Source organism: Brienomyrus brachyistius, chromosome 4 (assembly GCF_023856365.1).
Source record: "Brienomyrus brachyistius isolate T26 chromosome 4, BBRACH_0.4, whole genome shotgun sequence".
Lineage (NCBI taxonomy): Eukaryota > Metazoa > Chordata > Actinopteri > Osteoglossiformes > Mormyridae > Brienomyrus > Brienomyrus brachyistius.
Window position 1 is genome coordinate 28,982,762 of NC_064536.1, and position 23,446 is coordinate 29,006,207.

General features: G+C 45.4%; 1 protein-coding gene across 2 annotated transcripts in view; it reads left to right on the forward strand.

Moving 5' to 3' along the window:
- LOC125740810 (cadherin-12-like) overlaps nt 1-23,446 on the forward strand; it is a 112,357-nt gene that overhangs the window by 37,224 nt on the left and 51,687 nt on the right. For both annotated transcript variants that reach the window (XM_049012466.1, XM_049012465.1), the window contains one exon: nt 8,996-9,419. In XM_049012466.1, coding sequence (XP_048868423.1) covers nt 9,012-9,419 — 408 coding nt within the window. In that variant the 5' untranslated portion in view covers nt 8,996-9,011. The remainder of the gene's footprint in view (nt 1-8,995; nt 9,420-23,446) is intronic.

Here is a 23,446-nt window from a genome sequence, read left to right on the forward strand (position 1 = left end):
CATCGCTGATGCTAAAGTGGGTTTGGGCTCTCTGAAAATATCTCCAGAATGCGGTGGGAAACGCAAACCCCTGCGCTGAAGTGGTTTGTTCCGTTACGCCTCGTCGCACAGAGCAGTGAATGTATACATTCATAGAAATCGTTCTTTTTTGTCTTTTTTTTTTTTTAGCCTTGCCCTGCTTTTCATCTGACCTCACAGAGAGGGAACTCTCTGTTTTCTTTCATGTTTTCCTTCCAGTTCCCTTGAGGCACAGTGTCCTTCGGTAGCCAAACAAATTGTAAGTGCGGATCTATGGAGTTCTCTGCGTCTGACCTCGGTAATTACAGAATCAACCGCAAACACAAAATTACATTTAATTGCTTCCGAGATTTAAAGGAAAATATTTAATTCTATTAAAATTCTCACTTTAAATAACATGTTTTATTGGTGACAGCTGGCAAGAGAGAACAATTTAGCCCGCTAATGTCCGTAGCGCATAGGAAAAGCAGGCCAAGCGTGGGTGTCATTTATCCTGACTTTGCATTGCTGAGCTCTTTTTGTTTTCGCTCTATTATTCTCCCTCGCGGGGTCTTGGGTTGCTTGTAGCGTGGAGTACCTTCCGTGTGTTCAGTTCTAGCGAGAGAGGCTCCCTCTTTCTGCTACACTCTGGGTGATTAAGAGGAACATGATGTATGTACCCATTTCGGTAAGTTAACATCATGCCTCGGGATTGCTGATGCGTGCAGGAACGCTGCGGATTAAAGCAAAACGCTCCTCTTCCCACCAGCCAGAAGGGGTTTAGCGGTTGCTAGTAAAGGGTTAACACCAAATAAAGGCAAGCAACGGCAAATTCTGGAACATACTCTCAAACTGTAGGGATTTGGTGAGCAACCCCACGGATTGTTCTGGATGAAACGCTCGGCAGAGGAGTTAAAGGAACCGTATAAAGACACATCAGCCGTCTGCCCTACCCTGTCCTGCAGCTCATAAATCTCTTCACCCCTCCAGCAGAGAGCACCAAGGAGGCAGTGTGGCAAGGGTGACCCCTGAATGCTCTTGTATAGTCAGCGCTGGTTCAGGAACATGAAGCAGAGAAAGGAAATAGTTTAAGCCTAATCTCTAAAGAGGAAAGACATTTCTTGCCACAGGTAGAGGAAATTTCCCATAATCCAAAGCAACAGCTATATGGTAAAAATCATGTGACCTTATGACCTCACGATTTCGTACCAAATAAGCAGTTCGGATGGATGGTAAAGTTTTATTAAAAGAACAAAGCAGGATAATTATCTGCCCATTTCTAATCATTTTGCACTCCTGGAGCCGTATGGGTATGATGATCCCTGAAATGTTCCAAACTTTCCTCAAGGCTTTCTGATCCCGAAGGATAGGGTGGATCATCCAGTTCCTCTCCCCCTAGTGGTCTCTGAGGGAGTAGCAGGTCGCTCCTGAAACACGGCTCCTCCCTCCAATGGGAATTGCCGAGTACGCTGGGATAAGCAGACAGTCACGAAGGCGTAAGATGCGAGTTTGTCTTGTGTGGAGTGAAAACAGCCGCCTCCTCAGCGACGCTCCCCGGTGACGGATCTCCCGGCCCCCCTGCTTACGCGCCTGTTTCGCAGCACACGCCTGGCAGATTCCCATGGCGGGTGCTTCTCTTATCCAGTTTATCTTTCCTGCTGACTCATGCTCGTCTTCAAGCTTCAGTGGGGGCGGATGGGGGGGTCATAAACGGCAACATCGGCCATCTGCAGGGAAAATCGCAAAATCTTGTATTCCACCCAGCCCCCCCCCCCCGCCCAACTATCTGAGCCCAGAAGGACAAATCCCAACAGACCTGATAGCAAATGTAAAATCCTGTAAATCACTGTGAGATATTGAGTGTCCAAGTGCTCACCCCTCTGACTCATCACTCCTGGGTAACACCCCTAAGGGGTCATAGGACTTTCCCCCCAACTTGTTGAACAAAGGATGCTATGAAAAGGGAAAAGTTAGACCCTATAGAATTAGGAACATCTTTAGCTTGCTCTGGGTTGGGGGACCCATAGCATATTCTCCTTGTTGACATGGTCCAAGAAATCAATGACCATATAATCAAGTATCCGGACCCCCGGTGACGTTTCACTGGCTTTTGTTAAGTTCTGTCCCATAATGACTTAACAGGATGTGTTTCTGGTTTGATCTGGTCCCTGCGTCATTTAGATACTAACGTCGCCTTTGAGATTGCCGGCTTGCAGCATCGGGCTATTCGACGGCGTGGACTTGAGCGATATTTCACGCTGTTATCGCCTCTCATCCTTTTGGGTCGGAGTGATGAGTCTTATGGGCGACAAGCCGCTGGAGAAAAGTCAGGAGAGGGTGACGGGATGGGTGTTCGTGTGCGGATTTGACGGAGATAAACAGCTGGGCTTTTGTTTCGATTTTATTTTTTGTTTCTACAGTGTCCTGCCGGATCCTCGATGTCTGCTTGTAGTCTGTGTATCTGACAGGTCTCACAAGCGATTTGTATTATGCCTGCCGTTCCACACTGCCTCCGTGTGACTCCAGTGACAAGGTTCTGGTGTCGGGGCATATACAGGGGTGGTGTCACAGGGGCACTGGCACCAGCTGACAGCTGATTGGTCCCTGGAGTTCTCCATCCCTGTAACACATCGATTCAAATGTATCATTGGCTAATGATAAGGCCAGCCCCTTTATGAATCATGGCCCCCCGTATGCTCCGCACTACCCAGAATTTCCCATGCTGTGGAATCTGCATCAACTTTCACACATGGATGATTGTTTGGGCAGCCTAGATGGCCGTCCTCGCCAAAAGATCCACCCCATGCATGCCTCACCAATCACTTCAGCTATGGATAAACCACACCCCACATGATCACTATACATGGTCATACGATAAGGAGATGATCGATAGTTCGAGTTAACTTTCCATTCTTCTATGCAGTACAGGAGCATATCTCATGGGGTACAAAGACCACCCAAGACCAGATATCAGCCTATCACAGTCAGTTCGCTGTAATATCTTGCATAAGACACACAGAGTCTGGCCAAGGTTATGAGAAAGAAAGTCTCTAGGTAGATCCTAGTTCTATGCCTAATGCTTGGCTGGTTCATGGACACAGGCCGGACTTTCTGCAGAGCATGTCAAGCTTTTAATGTTTTTTTTTTAAATCTAGTCTTCCATCGCAAAGCTTCTTACCAGATATAAATCAATGGAGTGCCACTTATTCTCCGTCAGGTTATTTATTAGATGTGATGATGCATGATTCTTCATCAAAGTGAGAGTTCTACAGCAAGATGTTTTATTTAATTTATCTCTTTCAGTTTTTGTCATTTTCGCAAGCCTGTCAGAACGTGACGGACCAATAACTCACACCGGGGAGACAGTTTTATTTACAGACTGATAATCAACGGGAAATTCTGCTACAGCAGCGCACAGATTCATGTCCGATCGCTGCATAAGCTATGTAACAATATGGCTTGATATAGATTTTCAATTCCATTAAATTTCACTGCCGCAGCTAACATAAGCCATTTTGTGGATAAAAGAAAATCAAGGATGACAAAGTCATCACCGTGTCCCGTAATTACATTTATTCAATGGAATGACATAGTTATTAAAGCATTATGAGGAAATGGCAATACTCAGATTATCATCAGAAAGGTGGGTCAGCTGACTGCTGTCATGTGATCGCCAGCATGTTTTAAATCAACTGGATGCATCTAATGTTCAGTTAGTGTTACTACCTGAAATGGTGCATAATTCTTCACTGGAGCAAATCTCATCTGAGAAAGATGATGGGAGATAGTATGGGGCTTTATTTTTAGTGTATCATCCCTGTCATGGTTAGTAGACATAAAGCTGACCCTATGACCTGCTTTTATGAGTTTATGGTGAGCAATCTAGCTAGTTTTTCTTCCTTCTCTAAAAGTGGTGAGAAGATCAAGCAAAATTTATTAATCTGTTGTTGACTGCGGAATTATTTGTGTACTAGGACCATACTTTACCCATAATGCCCCTGGGTACAAAATGAAGACATTCAGGTAAAGTATTTGCTTTAACTTGCAGGTGGTTTCCCTACAGGGTTTTGCACCTGCAGCCATCTCTTAAAAAGTCCTTTTAGTTCATTAAACCTGAGTGTCTTTAAGGAACACCTTGAAGATCCAGAGGTACCATTCCCAATTTTTTTTTAATAGCACTGCAAAGTCAGTGAGTCTTGGCCCTGAATCACTGTCTAACAGCACTTTCCGAAAGATGGTAATTTCTCAACACCTCCTCGGCAGACATGCAGAGATATTAAGAGGGATTTCTTCTTTAAGAACGGTGTTCAGTTCCAGCTTAACTGTTCATTTAAGAGTCGTTTAGCATCTGCAAAGTGAAACGATACCACTTCAGTGTCATTATTCGCACACCAAACGCAGTGCCGGCTGTGAGGACTTGGGTTATAGAAAACCCGACCGATTACAGAAAAGCTCAGTCCATGTGGAGAAACGCTTAAAAGCTGCAGAGCAGCAAGAGGTGAGCTGGAGCCTGATTGGCTGCCCGGGGTCACATGTGGAGAAGCTGCCACACTCTTGACCTGCTCCTCTTGCATTCCTGAATTTCTGTTCCACTTCTTGCTTTCTCCAGCCTCCCTTCATCTCGCTTAAACCTTCTATGAACAGGCGCTACGCCGGGTCACCATAGCAAACCGGCTCATATTTCACATAGTTTCTCGCCCTACACTGCAGCAGTCATCCAGAAAAATAATCCTGAAGCAAACAAACAGATATGAAGTATATTATGCAGCAACTCAACTCTGTTTCTCCAACACCACAGAGAAAAATGCAACTCTTGTTTCATATTTTATAGCACTATATAATTTTACCCCCTTACCACACCCTCTGTGCTCATAAGAGGCTTTCCTGCTCTTTTCATATAAAGGCTTAATTGCAAGAAATACTTTCCTGTTGTTTCACCAAATACATTCCCTTAATTTTATTTTACGTTCCACCTAATAGCTGAGTTACGAGCGATTTGGCTGAGATATCTCGTTTCTGAAATAACAAGTTATGAAATCTAATTTGGAGCAAATTGAGTTTAGGGTTATTAAATCTGCTTTCCAGCCCGGTATTAATCGTTTGGGGCAATCAGAGAGAGAGCCCAGTGGCGGAGCTGGAGAACGCAGGCATTCTGCTGTGTGGTTGCAGTGTTTTGCGGTCCATCCATGGAGCTGCGTTTGCTGTACAGGGTCGGCATGAACCCGGAGCCTATCGCAGGAAGCCCAAGGTACGAGACAGGGGACGCCCTGCATGGAATGCAGGACTACCACTAGGCGCAGATGCTCAAGGGTGATTTAATCCAAAAAAATCCACTTATACCATGAGCTTTTGGACGTGGGAGGGAAGCAGAGAGGTCATAGGAGAGCTGAATAGACAAGAAGAACGGGAGAAGTGCCCAAAAGGAGCAGGGAGGTGAGAGGTTACAATGCTCCACAGCGCCCCTTTGTGATGTTTGTTTTAATTTCTCCTAAACATCCTGTTGTTTCTATCGGTGTTTTGGGTGGAAAATTGCTTTTTTCAGCACCTCACATGTTAATGGGGGGAGCTGCTGAGGAAATTTCAATCATTACAGACTCAGCATGTCATTTAGCTACCCCCCCCGCCCCACCCATTATAATGCAATCACAGAAATCCATCTCTCCTCTGGTGATCCGACCTTCTTTTCTGTTACATTGGAGGGTGAAAGGTCAAGAGCCACCAGCACTCATGTCATCATTGAAATTAAATATTCTACCTGGGCCCTGCATGGATGGAGAGCTACAATTGGGTGTGTGTGTGTGTTTGCATCTGTGCCCATGTGTTTGCATTTGTCTATATATATACACATTAGAAGCGCCATATACATAGAGACAGTTATGACTCTTCATATTTGTGTAAAATATGTATATTTTTTTCCAATTAATCAAAAAACACTGTGGGTGGTTTCAGTTGGTGCCATCAATCACCAGCTGCTTTATCCCACTTCTCGTTTGGTGTTTTGATGGCTCCCCCTGCGCCAAAATAAGTGATTGACAGCATACGTAATCCTACCCGGCCTAGATTTCAAAGCCATCTCATTACTACAGCTCCTACCCGCTGGAGAATTTTTATTGGTTGACGGCGTGACACCTGACCTGGCTTGCACCAATGGCATTATATTATGAACCTGTTTTTTTTTTTGCACTGAACTTTTCCCCATCAAGTAATCAATTTTGAGAAATTACAGTCATTATGATTAGAACATATTATGATCGTGTTTGTTAATCCTTAGTTTCTTGTTTAAAATGTAAAAAATATCAGCTGTATTACATTGTGTCATACTTTTGCTAACTTAACATTGTTAACTTATCTGATCATAACCTTTCCACGGCGTGATTCTCTATGAGAGCATTTTTAATTAATGTCTACTCAAGGCAAACACTTATTGTAATACGAGCGTTTTACAACCCTGAAGTGGTTCATCCTTTGTATGTCTAAGGGAAATTTACAGCTCATTTTCAATACAGCAATGAGAACACATTATGTTCCTGTTGATGTATTCACTTCTTTTGTCCATTAATAAATACAAATAATATTGTACATTTGCAAATATTCTTTCATGAAAGAACTGGTTATCTACAAATACACACACACACACACACACACACACACACACACACACACACACACACACATACACACACACAAAAATTAAGCTTGGAAAAAATTAAGAGACCATTTCTCAATTTATGAATTTTCTCAGTGTGTGTCTGTGAATAACGTATATATTTTTTTGCAAACTGCAGCCTCGTTCCTCCCTGTTTCTCATTAATGAAGTGCTTCTTCCCTGCTTTATGGGTCTTCAGTCCTGCTTCTAGGACCCTGATACGAACTGTCCTAGCAGTGCACTTCACACCTGCACTTAATGTTTCCCATTCACTTTGAAGGTCACTTGATGTCATTCTCCGATTCAAGAGAAACTGTCGGATAAGTTGACGGTCATCTCTGACATTAGAGTGTTGCTTCTACCTTCTACCTGGCTGGTTTCTGGTCATTCCCAGTCTCTCTGGCTTAACCTTGTTCTTGAATACTGCTGTCTTCGAATTTTTGAACCTGGAAGCAATCTGCTGCTCAGCGTAGCCTTCTGCCAGTAGAATCATGGCAAAAAAACAGATTTGCTTAAAAATATAGTGTGATCTCTTATTTTTTTCCAGTTGTATACACACACGCACACACACACACATATATAACACAATGCTAATTTTATAATTGCAGGAAAAAGAGAAGCATAACAGATCGATGGGCTGCAATCTGTACAGGTGCAGCGTTACGCCAAGTGCGAGGTGTCCTATCTGTCAGGACCAGCCTCTGAAATGTGTCACTATCGATTACTGGATCACTCCCCTTAATTTTCTGTGAAGGTGTTAAATGACAAGGAGGTCATCAATTATTAATGTCCTGGGGCCAAAAATAGCAGAGTATCTGCAGTGTGATGTGGTGAACCGGGCACGCATCCATGGTGGTCACATGTTAGCATTGCATTATGGGAGCTTTTCAGAAGAGTCCATTCTTGTCTTAATTCTCTTGCATACAATGGCATGGTGCATAAAGAGCGCAGACCGACAAACATATGGTCACAAACAAGACAAAGTGCAAAGACAGTTCGCGTACAGTAGTGTATTCATATAGTGTATATATGTCACCCATCACCACGAAATGAATCTTAAGTCGCACCCATAAGAGTCATTTCGTGGCGACGGGTCACATATGTAGAAAATAAGTCAGAGGTGGTTAATCTTATCCACAAAGGGCCAGTGTGTATGCCGGTTTTTCCTACAGCTCTCTAATTAGATCACTGATTAGAGGACTGATTGGCTGAAGAGTCCTCACACCTGGGTTTGAACAGCTGACCTACAGGTTATCCCAAAAACCTGCACACACCGGCCCTTTGCGGATAAGATTGGTCACCCCTGAAATAAGTAAAATGTACACAAGTTGTTTTCATATAAGTAATTACCAATAGGCATACTTAAAACATGTACTGGTGGAGTTCCCCTTTTAATAGATGCTTTTTTGTAGAGTAAGACTGCAAAACGATTGTGTTTGAACTTTTGTTGAGTTTGACACAAAATGACTCAGATTTTGCATTTGAAAATATAACAAGATAACAGAAAGTCTTAATTCAGGTGGAACTAGTTTCTCTGTGCTTATGTTGAATTAGTATTCTCTCAGGTATTACTTTGAACTGTCTTGGATTCTCCCTTTTCCGTATAACACAGCAGCATCAATAAGGGTGAAACAAATTAGTAATGAAGAGATGGATATTTTGCATAATTGTTTGAATGTGTACTAGATGGTAAATAGTGTTGAATTTTAAAAGTGTTAACTGCTGGAAATTATCTGTTAACACTATCTGGATTGCGGATACGCTTCTGGGTAAGACCACCAGCACAGTGTTAGGTCAAAACCCTGAATGATCTCACTTCAGCTTCTGCGTGTTGACTGAAGTTTATAAACTACATTCAGTAACTCTGAGTGTTACATAGGCCAACTTGCAGAACCAAGTCAATGACAGAGTTTGGCTTTGACCCCAACCACAGTTTACACTTTGCTTTTAATAAGCAAGTCCGCTCTTTGTTTTTCAGTAATGATAGCATGCCCGGGGGGTGGGCAGCCAGTTGACCTCGGTTTTTTTTTCTCTCCCTACTTGGGAGTTTTTCATTCTGCTCCCTATTCTCTTCTTTCTTTCTTTCTTTCTTTCTTTCTTTCTTTCTTTCTTTCTTTCTTTCTTTAACCCTGTATTTGTATTAATCTGTTTATATGATGTAGTAATGTATCACAGCACACTCGTGTACAGTGCCTATGTTGTGAAAGGCACTATATCACTATATTATATAATTGAATTGAATTATGTATTGTTGTTTCATTATTCTACTGAACTTTCTCATAAGCCGTGTAGCATGTAATGAAGATTTCTATTTTGTCATTATTTATTAATTAGTTTTTAATGTGTTTTCAGTCTGGTGGCAATCTGCATGAGACACAGAGGAGACCAGAGCAGACAAGATCTATCTGTCCATCCAGCTCTGCCCTTTGGAAGCTGTTCATCACCAACCAACCGCCTCGTCCCCAAGCCCACGCCGGACCACTTTTGGAGCAGCTGGAACCTTTTTGAGTTCACCCTGGACCTTCTCGTTCCGAGATCGCCAATGCTTACAAGGAACTGTCTGTTCCTGCTGCTCTGGTTTCTTGTCAACGAAGGTCTCCTGTCACCCCTCCGTCCGCCCTCCCAAGGCAGGCTGGGAAAGGAACGGCCCCGCGGCCCGGGAGGACTGAGGAGGAATGGCGGACCCGGATTCCAGCGGGTCAAACGGGGCTGGGTGTGGAACCAGTTCTTTGTCCTAGAGGAGTACATGGGTTCTGACCCACAGTACGTTGGCAAGGTAAGATGACTTTGTGATCTTTGTGAAGCACATCTAGGTCCTTGTGGAAGTACAAGAACAATCTGAAATTGCGCCAACTTTTGAGATTGGGCACGGGGGGGAGGTGAAATTGATGGATGAAGTAATAAGAATGTGCAGATTCAGGTCCCGGTGTAGCCAGGGTGCAGCCAGTTGGAGCGATGCGGGATGCTTCATTAAACCTTGACTTCTGTAAATGAGGAACGGGCGATGTGGGCAGCATCCCCTGGTGGAGAGAAAGCAGCATCATTTGGGTGGAAAATAGATGAAGTGAAATGTGACATCTTGAAGGTTGGGGTTTGTTGAAATGGGTCTTCTGGTTTGGAGCAGAATGGTTGAGTAAGGGCTCTGTTGGATAGCTTCAAGATTTAACAAGAGGATGAAGAGAGGAAGCGTTTGGCCAAGGACTTAGGGATTGGGTTGGCTTAGGCTTTAGGCTGTGTGCTTAGGGATTGGGTCGGCTTTGGGTTTAGGCCGGGACCTTAGGGATAGGGTAAGCTTCCGGTTTAGGCCGTGGGTTTAGGGATTGGGTCGGCTTTGGGTTTAGGCCGTGGGCTTAGGGATTGGGTCGGGTTTGGGTTTAGGCCGGGACCTTAGGGATAGGGTAAGCTTCCGGTTTAGGCCGTGGGTTTAGGGATTGGGTCGGCTTTGGGTTTAGGCCGTGGGCTTAGGGATTGGGTCGGGTTTGGGTTTAGGCATGGAGCTTAGGGATTTGGTCAGCTTTGGGTTTAGGCTGGGACCTTAGGGATTTGGTCGGCTTTGGGTTTAGGCCGGGACCTTAGGGATTGGGTCGGCTTTGGGTTTAGGGCGGGACCTTAGGGATTGGGTCGGCTTTGGGTTTAGGCCGGGGGCTTAGGGATTGGGTCAGCTTCAGGTTTAGGCCATGGGATTAGGGATAGCATCAGCTTCCCTAAATTGAGATCAGTCACACTTGTATTAGGGAGAGCATTGGAATTTGTGGTGATATTAGGGTTAGGGTTGGCATTATGGTCCAGGCTATGGTTAGGGTTGCCAATATCTTTAGTAATTTAACTTAATTCTATGGTTAGGGTTGACAGTTTTGTGCATAAGACTGGACACTTGGTTTCAGTTGGTTGGTTGAAGTTTTTTATGTCATGCCTTCTGTGGCCTACTGGGAGGATGCTTGCTTGTCAAATTTTAGGTCATACATACCAGATGCAGTGGAAGTCTTGAATGAGGAGGAGTCAGTTGGCTGGGGGAGGGGGGGGGAGAAAAGCTGAGCGCATTCTTTTTGCTTGGCTTAAGTCAACATACATGACACATGTAGCTATCGGAGGACTATTATCTTGGATCGCTACCCCACCTGAGATGGTGCAGATACTATTGTGAGAAATTTGGTCCTATCCATTTGTTTTTTATTACTTTTTAAACAACAAGATCCATCTTGCATTGGGGGAGCCCTGTCCAGTAATTCCTACATTTTGTTTTTATATGTGCTGTTTTACAGAACGTTATATTTTTTTATCTCGGTGCTGTAGTATTTTTTCACAGGGCAAAATCAATACCGTATCTGTCTGAAAATCTATTAGAGGCTCTATATTTAACAGGACCCCCGGGATCCATTGACCAGAAAGCAGAGTTTGTAAATGGACTAGTGACTTTTACCAAACAAAACTGGAATTCCTAGGCGGTGTAAAACCAGCCTGTGAGTCCTGCTCGAGACGAGACCTCTTGCTGATACTAACTTGTGGTCTAACAAGAATACCTTCAGCCCTGCGGCTTGTAAAACATCGATTCTCTATTTGCCCAAAACCAAGACCCCAAGGAGGTTTTTTTTTTCAACACCATCAAAGACAACGGACTTCTGGCTCCACTGCCAGAAGTGTTAAGAATGGAGTTTGAATGCAGAGCACTGACCTTACTGGGATGAGTGAATTCCAGATCATCTGCAAGGTCAAGACTGTTCATCGGGGGCTAAATAGTGCAGAGGACCTTGTTGTGTTTTGCGTATTTTCTTTATGTATTCTTACATCCCCTATATCTATGTCTCCCATTCATTTTAATCCACACGGTAATACGATTAATGTGACTGTGACTATTCAGATGACAAATTAGCATGAATTATTAAGGGTCCAAAGCACGTAGTGCTATGGAACCTTATTGTTTTTTTCTATATTTATGTTCGTAAATCATCAGGCGCTTCTATACAAAGTGATGAACAATTGAGAAAGCAGAGTCAGACAGTCTCCGAAGCAGCTAAGGTTAAGGGCCTTACTCAGGGGCCCAACTGTGATACCACCCTGCCGACTCTGGGATTTGAACCAACGACCTTCCGATGATCACACACTTCCCACTGATTTTTCTTTTTAGAAAATGTCTGAGAAGAGTTTGGACGAACACACAATCGCACATCCTGACAACCTCATATGTAGCTATGGGAAAAATGGGATTTTTTACATAGAATATGAGAAGTTAGACACAATAATGAATGCATAAATATATAGAAATGTAAAACATTGGTGTGGCTCGTGATGCGCAGTGAGAGTGACGGAGCATTCTCTCAGTTTAGAAATGGACATGTTAATAGCTTACAGTAGTTCTTACCCACAGACTTGGGACTATTCAGCCAAAGCTGGGGTTCAAACCAACAACCTTTTGATCACAGGCTCACAGGTTTAGCCCACTGCACCACTCAGGAAGAATGGAGGGTGTATGGATAGGTGGAGCTAGGAATTCTGCCCCCCGACAGAATTTCACCTTGTCCCTTGCAATCTGAAAAACGGGAGACCTTAAGCGTCTACTCAAACCTGCCAAATCCCTGCAATTTGTGTTAGTAATTTAGCCGTGATATTCTAGTTATAATTTTACCTGTTTCAAGGGCCCCTGTATAGTGCTTCCCCCCCCCTGAATCTACAAGGTTTGCAATTCCCCTACTGCACCCGTGGGTGTATACAGTAAGCTGCAGTGTAAGGCAGTTCTTGCGGTGTTTTGTGCATCTCATGGGTTATGCTGTGCACTCTGACTTACCATGGCAACTGATGAGTTACATCACCCCCTCCCCTTCATAAACACTGCACTCCTCACTTTCTGCATTAAAGGTGAGGTAAATCATTTCCTTATTCACCTGATTTGTATGAATGAGCCCGTTTAGCAGCGGTCTTGCTTATTTTGACCGTGACTGGCGTGATGTACAAATGAGCTCTCTGCAGGGCAACACTGTTCAATAAGACGCCTTGCAGAACGAGGCAAAGGCTGAATCGCTCGCATCGTCCCATTAGGCCAGAATGTGATTCCAGCATGTCAAGGTGATGTCCGTAAAATGCCAAGGAAGACTTGGCTTCTGTTCCGTTAGGATTGCAAAACAGGAGATTTCGAGAAAGTAGAAGAGAAAACACACGCACAACACACACATGCAAATTTCTCATCAAAACGGGCCAGGATATATATTTTGTTGTTTCATGATGTATGACTTGGATATATGAGTGTGAATGACTTGACATGAGGTGCGGAAATTTTCGCCTGCATCCAGCTAATTTTGAAAGCGTGTCAATTGGTTGCGTCAAATGTAGAGGGTGAACTGACAGGTTGTCTCTCTTATTTTGTATTTCGATTACGATTGAGATTAGCCTGAGCATTTTCACAGAGCACTGCGTCCAGGCTGTTCCACTTCCTTGTACTCCATGTTACCTGCAATAAGCTCCAGCAACTCCTTTGATTCTCACTGGGATAAAAAATGTTTCCTGCAGAAAGGTCAAAACCTTTGGAATAATCTGAAACTTTTATTTAGATATGGTGTATTCAGCAAGTGCATTAGTATAAAACAATCAGAACGACTGTAACTGAATGGATGGATGGATGGATGGATAGAATTATACATCTACATGTTTGTCAGTTAAAAACAATTTATTGTTTCTTTTATCATTTTAATATTTTTATTATGTTTATTGTCTTGTGTTTTTTTGTTTTGAGAGTATGTTTAAATTGTGTACACTTTGCCACCCCCTGCACCAAAGCTTATTCCTCATACTTTTTGCACATGTTATTGTAACCACAAACAAGGAAAGGTCTTTAGTTTCTCTCTAATTTACACTCTGTGCTATGCTGTACAAGTGAAGGGTCACAGAGTAGTGTTTACACATTATTCCCAGAGTCATATTTACACATTATTCCTAGTAGAATTTAGACAATACTCCCAGAGGATTATTTACACATCCCCCATAGGATTATTTGCACATCCCCCAGAGGGATATTCACACATGAATACCAGAGGAATATTTACACATCCCCCCAAAGGAATATTTACGCATTACTCCCAGAGGAATATTTACACATTGCTCCATCAAGCTGTGATTTTCCATAGCCGGCAGAACCCTGTACTGTTATCCCCAGAACCCAGTGTAGCCACCTTTCAGTCTGCCTGGGATGAATTTGCTGACCGCCGGGATGTCGAAGTTCGGCTTTTCTCAGAACCCGCAGCACTGGCTGGCTCCATCGATCCGCATCCTGGCGCTTTATGGCCTAGCCAGCTCTGATCGACAGGCGCTGTTCTTCTTAAATAAGCGATTACGCGACATCGACTCGCATTAGCCGAGTCCCTGGTGCACTGCGCGAGTCTCCCGCCGAGTGGGTTGAGGAGTGCCAGGACTCTGTGTGTGCCGTATCGACCGCTTTCCGCAAAAGCGCGGCACGCCATGACAGGATAGCAGGTGGCAGAAAGGTTTGCGAGGCCGGGAATCTGAGGTTTTCACCAGAATGCCTTGTAGGCTAAGGCGATAAGATGATGTCTGTGAACATAGGTTTCTCTCTGCAGTGATGCTGATGCCAAACATCTGACTTAGAGTAATGCAACACTTCACTGGATTAGAACTCGCGGGGATGTGACCTTTGGAAGGGCACTGTCCCTTCAAGGGTACTTAATGTTGCCCAAATCTCCAAATACAAAAAAGGACAAAAGCTCATTTTAAATATGCAAACTGTCAAAATAAACTGAGCATCTCAATTTGACCTGACAGCCAGGTGTAGTGGGATTTGCCCTAGCAAGCTCAACTACATGTTTAATTAAGACTGCATGGTGTCTAAGACCATCCGTACCATCCATACATCCATGTGGTTGCAGTGAGCCTCCACTGGGTACTGGCCACGCGAGATATGAAATATCAAATATATAGTTATGGAAACAAAGACTATTTCAGAAACTCACGTCCTGCAGAGTTCCTGTTGATTTCGAAAACCCACTGGCATTGAGTTCCAATGGGAGCCGCTGCGCATTTGCTCATTAGCGGCTCTGCTGATGACGTTCCCTGTTAGAACAGAGATGTTGAAGCCCGACTGAAGGGCGCTGGCGCAGTGGGGCCCAGCACAATGCAGAGCAAGCAGAATGAACTGCCCCCAGCTGTTCTTTATGCAGTTTATTTGTTGTCTTATATCCACTGGCACTAAAGTTGGCACCGACTCAGTGGGATCTGTGCCTATGGTCTAATGGCTTGGAGGGTTGAAGGAAGGGGGGGAGGGGGGTATTTTCTGAGACAGTCTGTCTGTGCACCTTTAAGAGATCATGTGACCCCTCGAGAGGTCATGTGACCTCTTCGGACACGTGTCATTCAAAGCTGGACAAATGCATATCTAAAATTATTTGGCTAGGTCACAAGTCCAGGATTCTAACCTGCTGAACGCCACACCGCCCCCACATCCAACTGATGGACATTTCAGGTCCAAAAGCTACAAATCCAGACCAAAATTTTGTTTCTACTAACTATGTCAGTATTAAGAGTCACAGTCACTCACCTAGTTGGTAAAAACTAAATCTTGGTCTGGATTTGTAGCTTCTAGTGTGGGGTTCAGCAGGTTAGAATCCTGAACCTGTGATTGAAAAGTAAAGGGGTGATTTTACCATTGGGCTCCTGAGGAAGGCCTTTACTCATAATTGTTTCAGAGACTGGCTGATCATGCTTTTTGTGTCATATTCATTTTCGGGACGGCATGGTGGTGCAGTGGTTAGCACTGTTGCCTCACACCTGTGGGACATGGGTTTGAGTCTCCGCCTGGGTCCAGGGACGGATTATGGGTTGTGTGGGCCCCTGGGCAAAACGTTCGCGAGGGCCCCCCCACCACCACCACCACCACCACCACCACCACCACAATTCAAGAGCCCTTGGCAGCCAAACGCCCTCCCTATAGGGTCAGGGGTCCTTGTAGGCAGAGGATCAAAGAATGTAGGCCCTCTAAAATAGACAAACAAAAATACATTGTTGATAAGCGTTGCAAATTGTTTTGGGCTAGGGGCTCCATGGGCCCCCTGCACCCCAAGGGCCCCTGGGCAGCGGCCCCGCTGGCCCGGTCCGTAATCCATCCCTGCCTGGGTCACGTGTGTGTGGAGTTTGCATGTTATCCCCATGTCGTCGTGGGGTTTCCTCCAGGTACTCCGGTTTCCCCCCACAGTCCAAAAACATGCTGAGGCTAATTGTACTTGCTAAATTGCCCATAGGAGTGCATGTGTGAGTGAATGGTGTGTGAGTGTGCCCTGCGATGGGCTGCCCCCTTACTCTGTTTTACTTTGTCTTACTTTGCCTTGGTAGTCCATTGGGCTTGGTATCCATGACAACTCAGGGCATCCTCGGTCCCCCTTGGTTACGCACACATCAGTCTGGGGTCCCGGTCCTCTCTGCTGTGTGTACCTTGGGTGTGCCAGTCTATCAGGCATCTTACAGCTTGCCAGGGACCACTTATTAAATCTGGATTTTATTTAATTGCATCCTGTTGCCATTTGAGGTCATCATCAAGGTAACATGTTATGTTCAATGTTCAAAAAAAAAGTTTGAAAGTCATTGGGAAAATCCCATTTGGGATTTCAGGATTAAGAGCTTGGCTTGTACCATATTGCCTAAGAGCTTATGCTGTCTGGACCTGCTTTGTATGCTCAGTGCTTCAGCAAATGGCTAAAGGAACGTTCAAGGAGGAAGGAAGCCGTGGAATGAATTTGCTGGATAGCAGGAACATGAAAAAAGCAAGATCCAGTGGTCTTATGCCTCATACGTCACTCATAATATTGCTTCAGTACCTAGTACTAATATATTCAGAATTCTTACTCTAGTTGTTGACAATGGATCACCATTTGGTGGTCCAAGACTCTCACATTCCATCTTCTGTTTTTGATTTCTTTTAAATTACAAAAATAGCTGGAAAATGAAAGGTCACTCGTTTGAATAAAAGTCAGTACCTTCCAGCTGAAAGGGCAGCTGTTTTCTCTGCGATTTCTTGCTAGATGCCCCTTGACAGGCAGCCATCTTCTTTCTGTTTCAATGTGGCCGCTTCTTTCATGCTAGCCTTCAGGATGCGTTGCTGCTGATAAAAAGAAAAGAATAAAAGCACCCCTGCTTGTTATTGCGTTGACTGACGGTACACAGTCTTTACTTTCAAAAACTGTAACTTAGCAAACAGTCACCCCCTAACATTGTATGTTGACAGTAGCTGAGCGACGCCTCTTGCTCGTTGATGAAGTTCGAGCTCAGTGACCTGCTGTGCACCCCCTGGCTACAGTAACCTGTAAGGCTCATTTTCCACTTCAAGGGTCTTTGGCAAATGCGTTGCCAAATTCAAAAACAGAGACAAATGAGATATAAAAATGCAAAAAAAAAAAAAAACCTGAGCATCTCACTTTGACCCGATTGGTCGGTGCAGTGAGACTGCATCCATCCATCCATCAGTCATCATTATTCAGTATAATTTGGTCACAACTACAGCCTTCCGTAATCTAGGAGAGGGAAGTGCCAGGTGTGGAAATTCTCTAACATCCCAGGGGGAAACTCAGTTACATGCAGCAAAGGAACATAAATAGGACATAGTGCAGGACAAAGCGGAATGACCATATGCATAGTGCAGATGAATGGATGCCAATGTAGAGTGAGAATGGGTGTAGGTGTGATGTATAGAATGGGTGTAGGTGTGATGTATATAGAGGAGAGCAGGATGGGCCATTCTTTTGTACCCTTCCCATTCAGACAAGCATTGCTCCATTGATAATATCCACTTTGGTAATTAGAATAAATTAATCACGTGCTGAGAGCTGTTTGGCATAAAATGACAGAAAGCAGACTGATGTGGACTATTTAGTCCCTGACTGTCCACACACACGGTGTCCGTGTAGGCTGGGAAGGCCATCAGAGATTTGGCACGTTTACTGGCGGGGGGGGGGATAAGGAATGCAAGCCCTTATAATCACCTGACTTGCTGCATATGTATACAGACAGCGCCCTCCCCTCCAGTACCGGTTGAAGCCCAAATAGCTTCCTAGGCAAACTTCCCCACCAGCGCCTCCTGTCTTAGACAAAGTGAAAATCAGCTTGCTAAGTTGCTGTAGGATTGGCATCACGAGGGGGATCATAATATGGGATCATCCTGCATGATCAGTTTCCACGCCCGAAATCTTGAGCGCAGCCGTCAGATTTGTTCCAGCTCTGGCACTGCATGGACGGCTGCCTGTATCACCTAATGGGTTGGGCCAACAGAGTCACCCCCCCCCCCCTCACAAAGTGGCCATGTGTCTTTTAACAATGAACCTCTTTCCATTTCAAAGCAGCACGTCTGTGTTCATTATTGATATTTATGCGCACATGAATCTCTATTAGGAAACATTGCTGTGATATCCCATTCAGAACATTGTTTAAATTCCAGAAGTCAGGGGCCCGTTTTGATTTGAAGAACGACGTCGCAATAAGACAATCAGCCGCGCGTAATCAAGGCGCGGATCATTCCGTCCTTCGCTCCGATTGCGCTGATGGGGTTAATTGGGAAGGATTACCGCCTGCGATGCCATGTGCCGGCTTTACCAACGACTCGCAATCCCAGGATAATTCGCTCCGGTGACAGTGAGCGCCAGCATCGCTGATGCAGGCTGGCAAGTCGCGACCAAGAGCGCGGCTTGAGTTAACCGTTAACGACGCCATTCATCTGCGCTGCCGATGTCGAACATTCCCATAGTTTTTCTCCATTTTATTTAATGGGATTTACGGTCAGATTACTTTCGGTTGCATATCTTCTGTAATGTTAGCATTCTGATCCGGATCGCTTACCGGACTGGAGCGGTGGTGTTCCGTTGGGGTGTGTGGATGCTGATGGATTACGTTACGAACCGGTCTGCCTTGGGCAGTGACGTTTCAATCCCCGGTTTTAGCCGCTTCTGATTAGTGACATATAATGGATGAGAAAGAAATAAAAATCTCTGCTTTCGAACTGTGATGGGTAGCGGCCTTTAAACCGATAATGAACAGAGGATACTGAGCCTTGGATTTATAAACAAAGTTTAGTTTTTATTTTGTTGATGTTTTGTTGACCGTATGATGGTTATTAGGCGTGTGCACACTCGTGTCTGGCACCAATAAGGGGGAGCTAATATGCGCTAATGGTGCTTATTTCTGATCCAATATTGTGCTTATTTCTGATCCAATATCAGTCGCTAGTTGGTGGTTCCCAGGAGGAACACTGAGACCAACGTCTACAAAGATTTTTACGATGACATTCTGTTTCAAAAAAATTTCTAGAAATATATGGTATGTTACGGTATGCTATGCTATGCTATGTTAATGTATCGCCATACATGGTACGGTATGCTATGCTATGCTATGCTAATGTATCGCCTTGCATAGTACGGTATGCTACGGTATGCTAATGTATCGCCTTGCATGGTACGGTATGCTATGCTATGCTAATGTATCGCCTTGCATGGTACGGTATGCTATGCTATGCTATGCTAATGTATCGCCTTGCATGGTACGGTATGCTATGCTATGCTATGCTAATGTATCGCCTTGCATGGTACGGTATGCTATGCTATGCTAATGTATCGCCTTGCATGGTACGTTATGCTATGCTATGCTATGCTAATGTATCGCCTTGCATGGTACGGTATGCTATGCTATGCTATGCTAATGTATCGCCTTGCATGGTACGTTATGCTATGCTATGCTATGCTAATGTATCGCCTTGCATGGTACGGTATGCTATGCTATGCTATGCTAATGTATCGCCTTGCATGGTACGTTATGCTATGCTATGCTATGCTAATGTATCGCCTTGCATGGTACGGTATGCTATGCTATGCTAATGTATCGCCTTGCATGGTACGGTATGCTATGGTAACTGTGGCCGTCCTCTCTTCTGCATCAGTCCTCCCCATCAGATCTGCCCCCATGTTCCTCATCGGAAGAGGGCTGGCAGTGTAATTGGAGATTAGAGAGCCACTGGGCAGTGCAGCCAGGTTCGGGGGGGGGGGGGGGGGGGAGACAGACTCAGAAGGACGTCAAGGCTGGGCGCCGCTATCCTGAAACCCAGAGCATCACACACGGGTCACGTCATTCTCCGTATTGCACTTTCACAGATCGAGTTGCGTGCCACTCTTGAACTTTTGAAATATGTCCCGTTGAGTAGTAATTTCATTTTGATGCTTCTGATGTGGAGTACGGAGCGCTATAAATTAGCGATGAACAAAGACCCTTCCCTCTCCTTTTTAAAAACTTCTTTATTTGTAATACATAAGTCATTTCGCCCTGTCAGATCTCCGCAATCACTTAAGAGGCCACTGTAGTGTAATTAAGCTTGACGTTTCTCGGGGCTTGCTCCAGCTACAATGCTAACTCTAACTACAATGCTAACTCCTGCCAGCACCTTTCCTAGGGACCACTGGGAATCACGTTGGCACTGTTCCCAATGTGGCCCAGCTCAAAAAATGGGATTTCTCTCCACGAAATTGATGTCTTAACCCTACTCAGTGCTGCAGGCTGAGGTAAATGGGTGACGCCGTTTACCGTACGCTGCAGGGATGGGGAAAAAAAACGAAAAAGAAACGAGATGTTCAGCTTTCCCGCATCGCTAATGCTAACGGCTAAGGGTCACGCACGTGGCTTTGATGTGAGAGTAGGATACGAAATGAGTCCGACAACTCAGTCACATGGTTCTTACAGTAGCTTCTGAGAAAGGCGAGAGCTTTTGAGTTCATCCACAGTGTGGACATGACCGTTAGCTTCTTTTGGCATTCACATGACTCTGGTGTGCTGAGAATGGGTGTTATGGAAATGGGGAGCGAGCAGGAGGTGGAGAAAGGAGGGCTGGGTGGGCTGCCCCCATTCCTCTCTCCTCACCCCGCCTGATGTTTTTATCTTTCATGTTCAGCCATTTTTATTTCTTATTTCTGATTGCATCATGTTTTGGTAGCTCTGGGTCTTCCTGCTGCCAGGCAGAGAGAAAAGTGAGGGCGAGAGAGAGACGGGCAGTAAGAGAGAAAAAGCGGGAGAAAGGCACGCGGAGAAAGAAAGGTGAGAGAGGGAGAGACAGAGAGATAAGAGGGAGAGAGAGGGAGACAGGCAGGGAGAGAGAAAGTGAGAGAGAGGGAGACAGGTAGGTAGAGAGAAAAATAAGGAGAGAGGGAGACAGGCAGGGAGAGAGAAAGTGAGAGAGAGGGAGACAGGCAGGGAGAGAGAAAGTGGGAGAGAGGGAGACAGGCAGGGAGAGAGAAAGTGGGAGAGAGGGAGACAGGCAGGGAGAGAGAAAGTGGGAGAGAGGGAGACAGGTAGGGAGAGAGAAAGTGGGAGAGAGGGAGACAGGCAGGGAGAGAGAAAGTGGGAGAGAGGGAGACAGGCAGGGAGAGAGAAAGTGGGAGAGAGGGAGACAGGCAGGGAGAGAGAAAAAGAAGGAGAGAGGGAGGCAGGAAGAGAGAAAAATAAGGAGAGAGGGAGACAGGTAGGGAGAGAGAAAGTGGGAGAGAGGGAGACAGGCAGGGAGAGAGAAAGTGGGAGAGAGGGAGACAGGTAGGGAGAGAGAAAGTGGGAGAGAGGGAGACAGGCAGGGAGAGAGAAAGTGGGAGAGAGGGAGGCAGGCAGGGAGAGAGAAAAAGAAGGAGAGAGGGAGACAGGTAGGGAGAGAGAAAGTGGGAGAGAGGGAGACAGGCAGGGAGAGAGAAAAAGAAGGAGACAGGGAGAGAGAAAGTGGGAGAGAGGGAGACAGGTAGGTAGAGAGAAAAAGAAGGAGAGAGGGAGACAGCCAGGGAGAGAGAAAGTGGGAGAGAGGGAGACAGGTAGGTAGAGAGAAAAAGAAGGAGAGAGGGAGACAGGCAGGGAGAAAGAAAAAGAAGGAGAGAGGGAGACAGAGAAAAATGGTAAGAGATGGTGACCGGCAGAGAGAAAAGAGGGAGAGAGAAGGAGACACACAGAGAGAAAAAGGAGAAAGAGACAGGCAGAGAGAGAGAGAGAGAGAGAGAGAGAGTCATAGAGAAAGGGATAGAAAGAAAGAGGGAGGCAGACGGAGAGAGAAAGAGGGAGACAGAGAGATAGAGAGGATGAGAGAGACAGAGAGAGGGAGACAACTCATCAATCACATGGGACGGGTGTCCTGTCTGGATTCAAAGGGAAAACCTTTGTCTTGCAGTAGTATAAAAAGCCCTTTTATAAGATAATGGAAACACACAGTGAGGTTCTACCCTGAAGAGACCTCCCAGTACCCCCCTCCTGCACCCTGAAACGCCGGGGGAGAGCAACCCCCTCCCCCCCCAGGAGACAAAGAGAGAGGTCGATGGTGGCTCGCACTCCGTATTCTTGGGCCATTGTGTGAAAGAGCCAGAAAGATCTAGGCCTCTGCAGGTGGGCCTGCTGAATAGACACCCCTGGTGCCTCCTTTGCATTGTGGGAAATAGCGCTCCGAGCCACTCCGTCACCCTCAGTGGAACTGCGGACCTGGCTTACATGAAACCGGCCCGTTTATTATACTTCCCTGAAAGCCTGGCCTGTCGTTTATTTATTTATACATTTCGCAATGGAGCCGGCGTTGGGCAGTTTTTCGGTAAGGGTATCCCAAGCATGACGGCAGAATTCAAAACGGAATGGGGTTTGCGTGAGCTGCTGACAGTCACGGTAGTTTTCATTAGCCTGGCTAATGCACTCGATTCTTGGATTTTTAAAGGTGGGGCGGAGACCTGATAGGGGCCATAATTCAAATGGAGAGGCCTACATTATCATTATATTGGCATTATGTTCTGAATTGGTGAGTGACAGGGGAGGGGGCCAATCAGCTTTCAGCTCAGGCTGATGCCTCTACGGCCCCACCCTCATATCCACCCCTGCTGTACAGCATTTGCGTATCCGTAAGGTAAGGTCCGCCAGTGACCTCTGCCCTTTTGCTCCCTGTCCCTGTGGAAGAAAACATATAAATGGAATGAAATCGTCAAGCTGACTGACTGGCAAAGATCTTTTTTACATGCAAATGTAACAAATCCTTGTTGATTGATCTTCGCAGAAAGGAACACAAACACAGCATGGCCTAATGAACAGTAACAGTACACCTGAACTGCTGAACTTTAGTTTCTTGAGAAAGTTCCGGAGGGGGGGGCAGGGGGAGCATGCTTAGTCTCAGGAGGCTGAGTAAGGGGATCTCATAGTTTCTTGTCAATTTTCTCTCCCCCAATTCTTATTTTCTCGTCCTCCCTGAAATGGAGTCTTTCCATTTGTCTTAGGAAATTGTTTTGTTTTCACCATTTCGACAGACCCATTCTCCCCCCCCCCCCCACCACTTTCTGCCCTTGCATTAAACGAGGCGAAACACTAAAAGTAAAGAGCGCCCCCCCCCTCCCCCATTGTGTGTAGATGCTCAGCTGGCTGGCTTCCTAAGGGGTTGCTGTAATTCCACCGACGGACAGAAACCGTACTGCGAGTCCAACCTCCGTGCAAATGTAGCCCGAATCCCCCCCCGCGCCCCCCTACACAGTCCCACTGATCCAATTATAGTTCCGCATTTCCCAGTGGTGCCTCGTTACACTTCCTACTTTAATTGCCGACAGGAATCGATATTCCAGTCTGAGACATGGAGAAGCCGATTTTGGGGGTGTCTCCCAGCCCGTCAGTAGGGGGTTCACCACACACTCACACACATGTTGGATAAACATGTCTTTCGGGGTCCGCTCATTCATTTCTATGAGAAAAATGCTAACGCTAATTATGAAAACCTTAACCCCTACCCAGCCCTAACCATAACCACAAGTAACCAAGCAAAATACAAGAGTTTTGTAT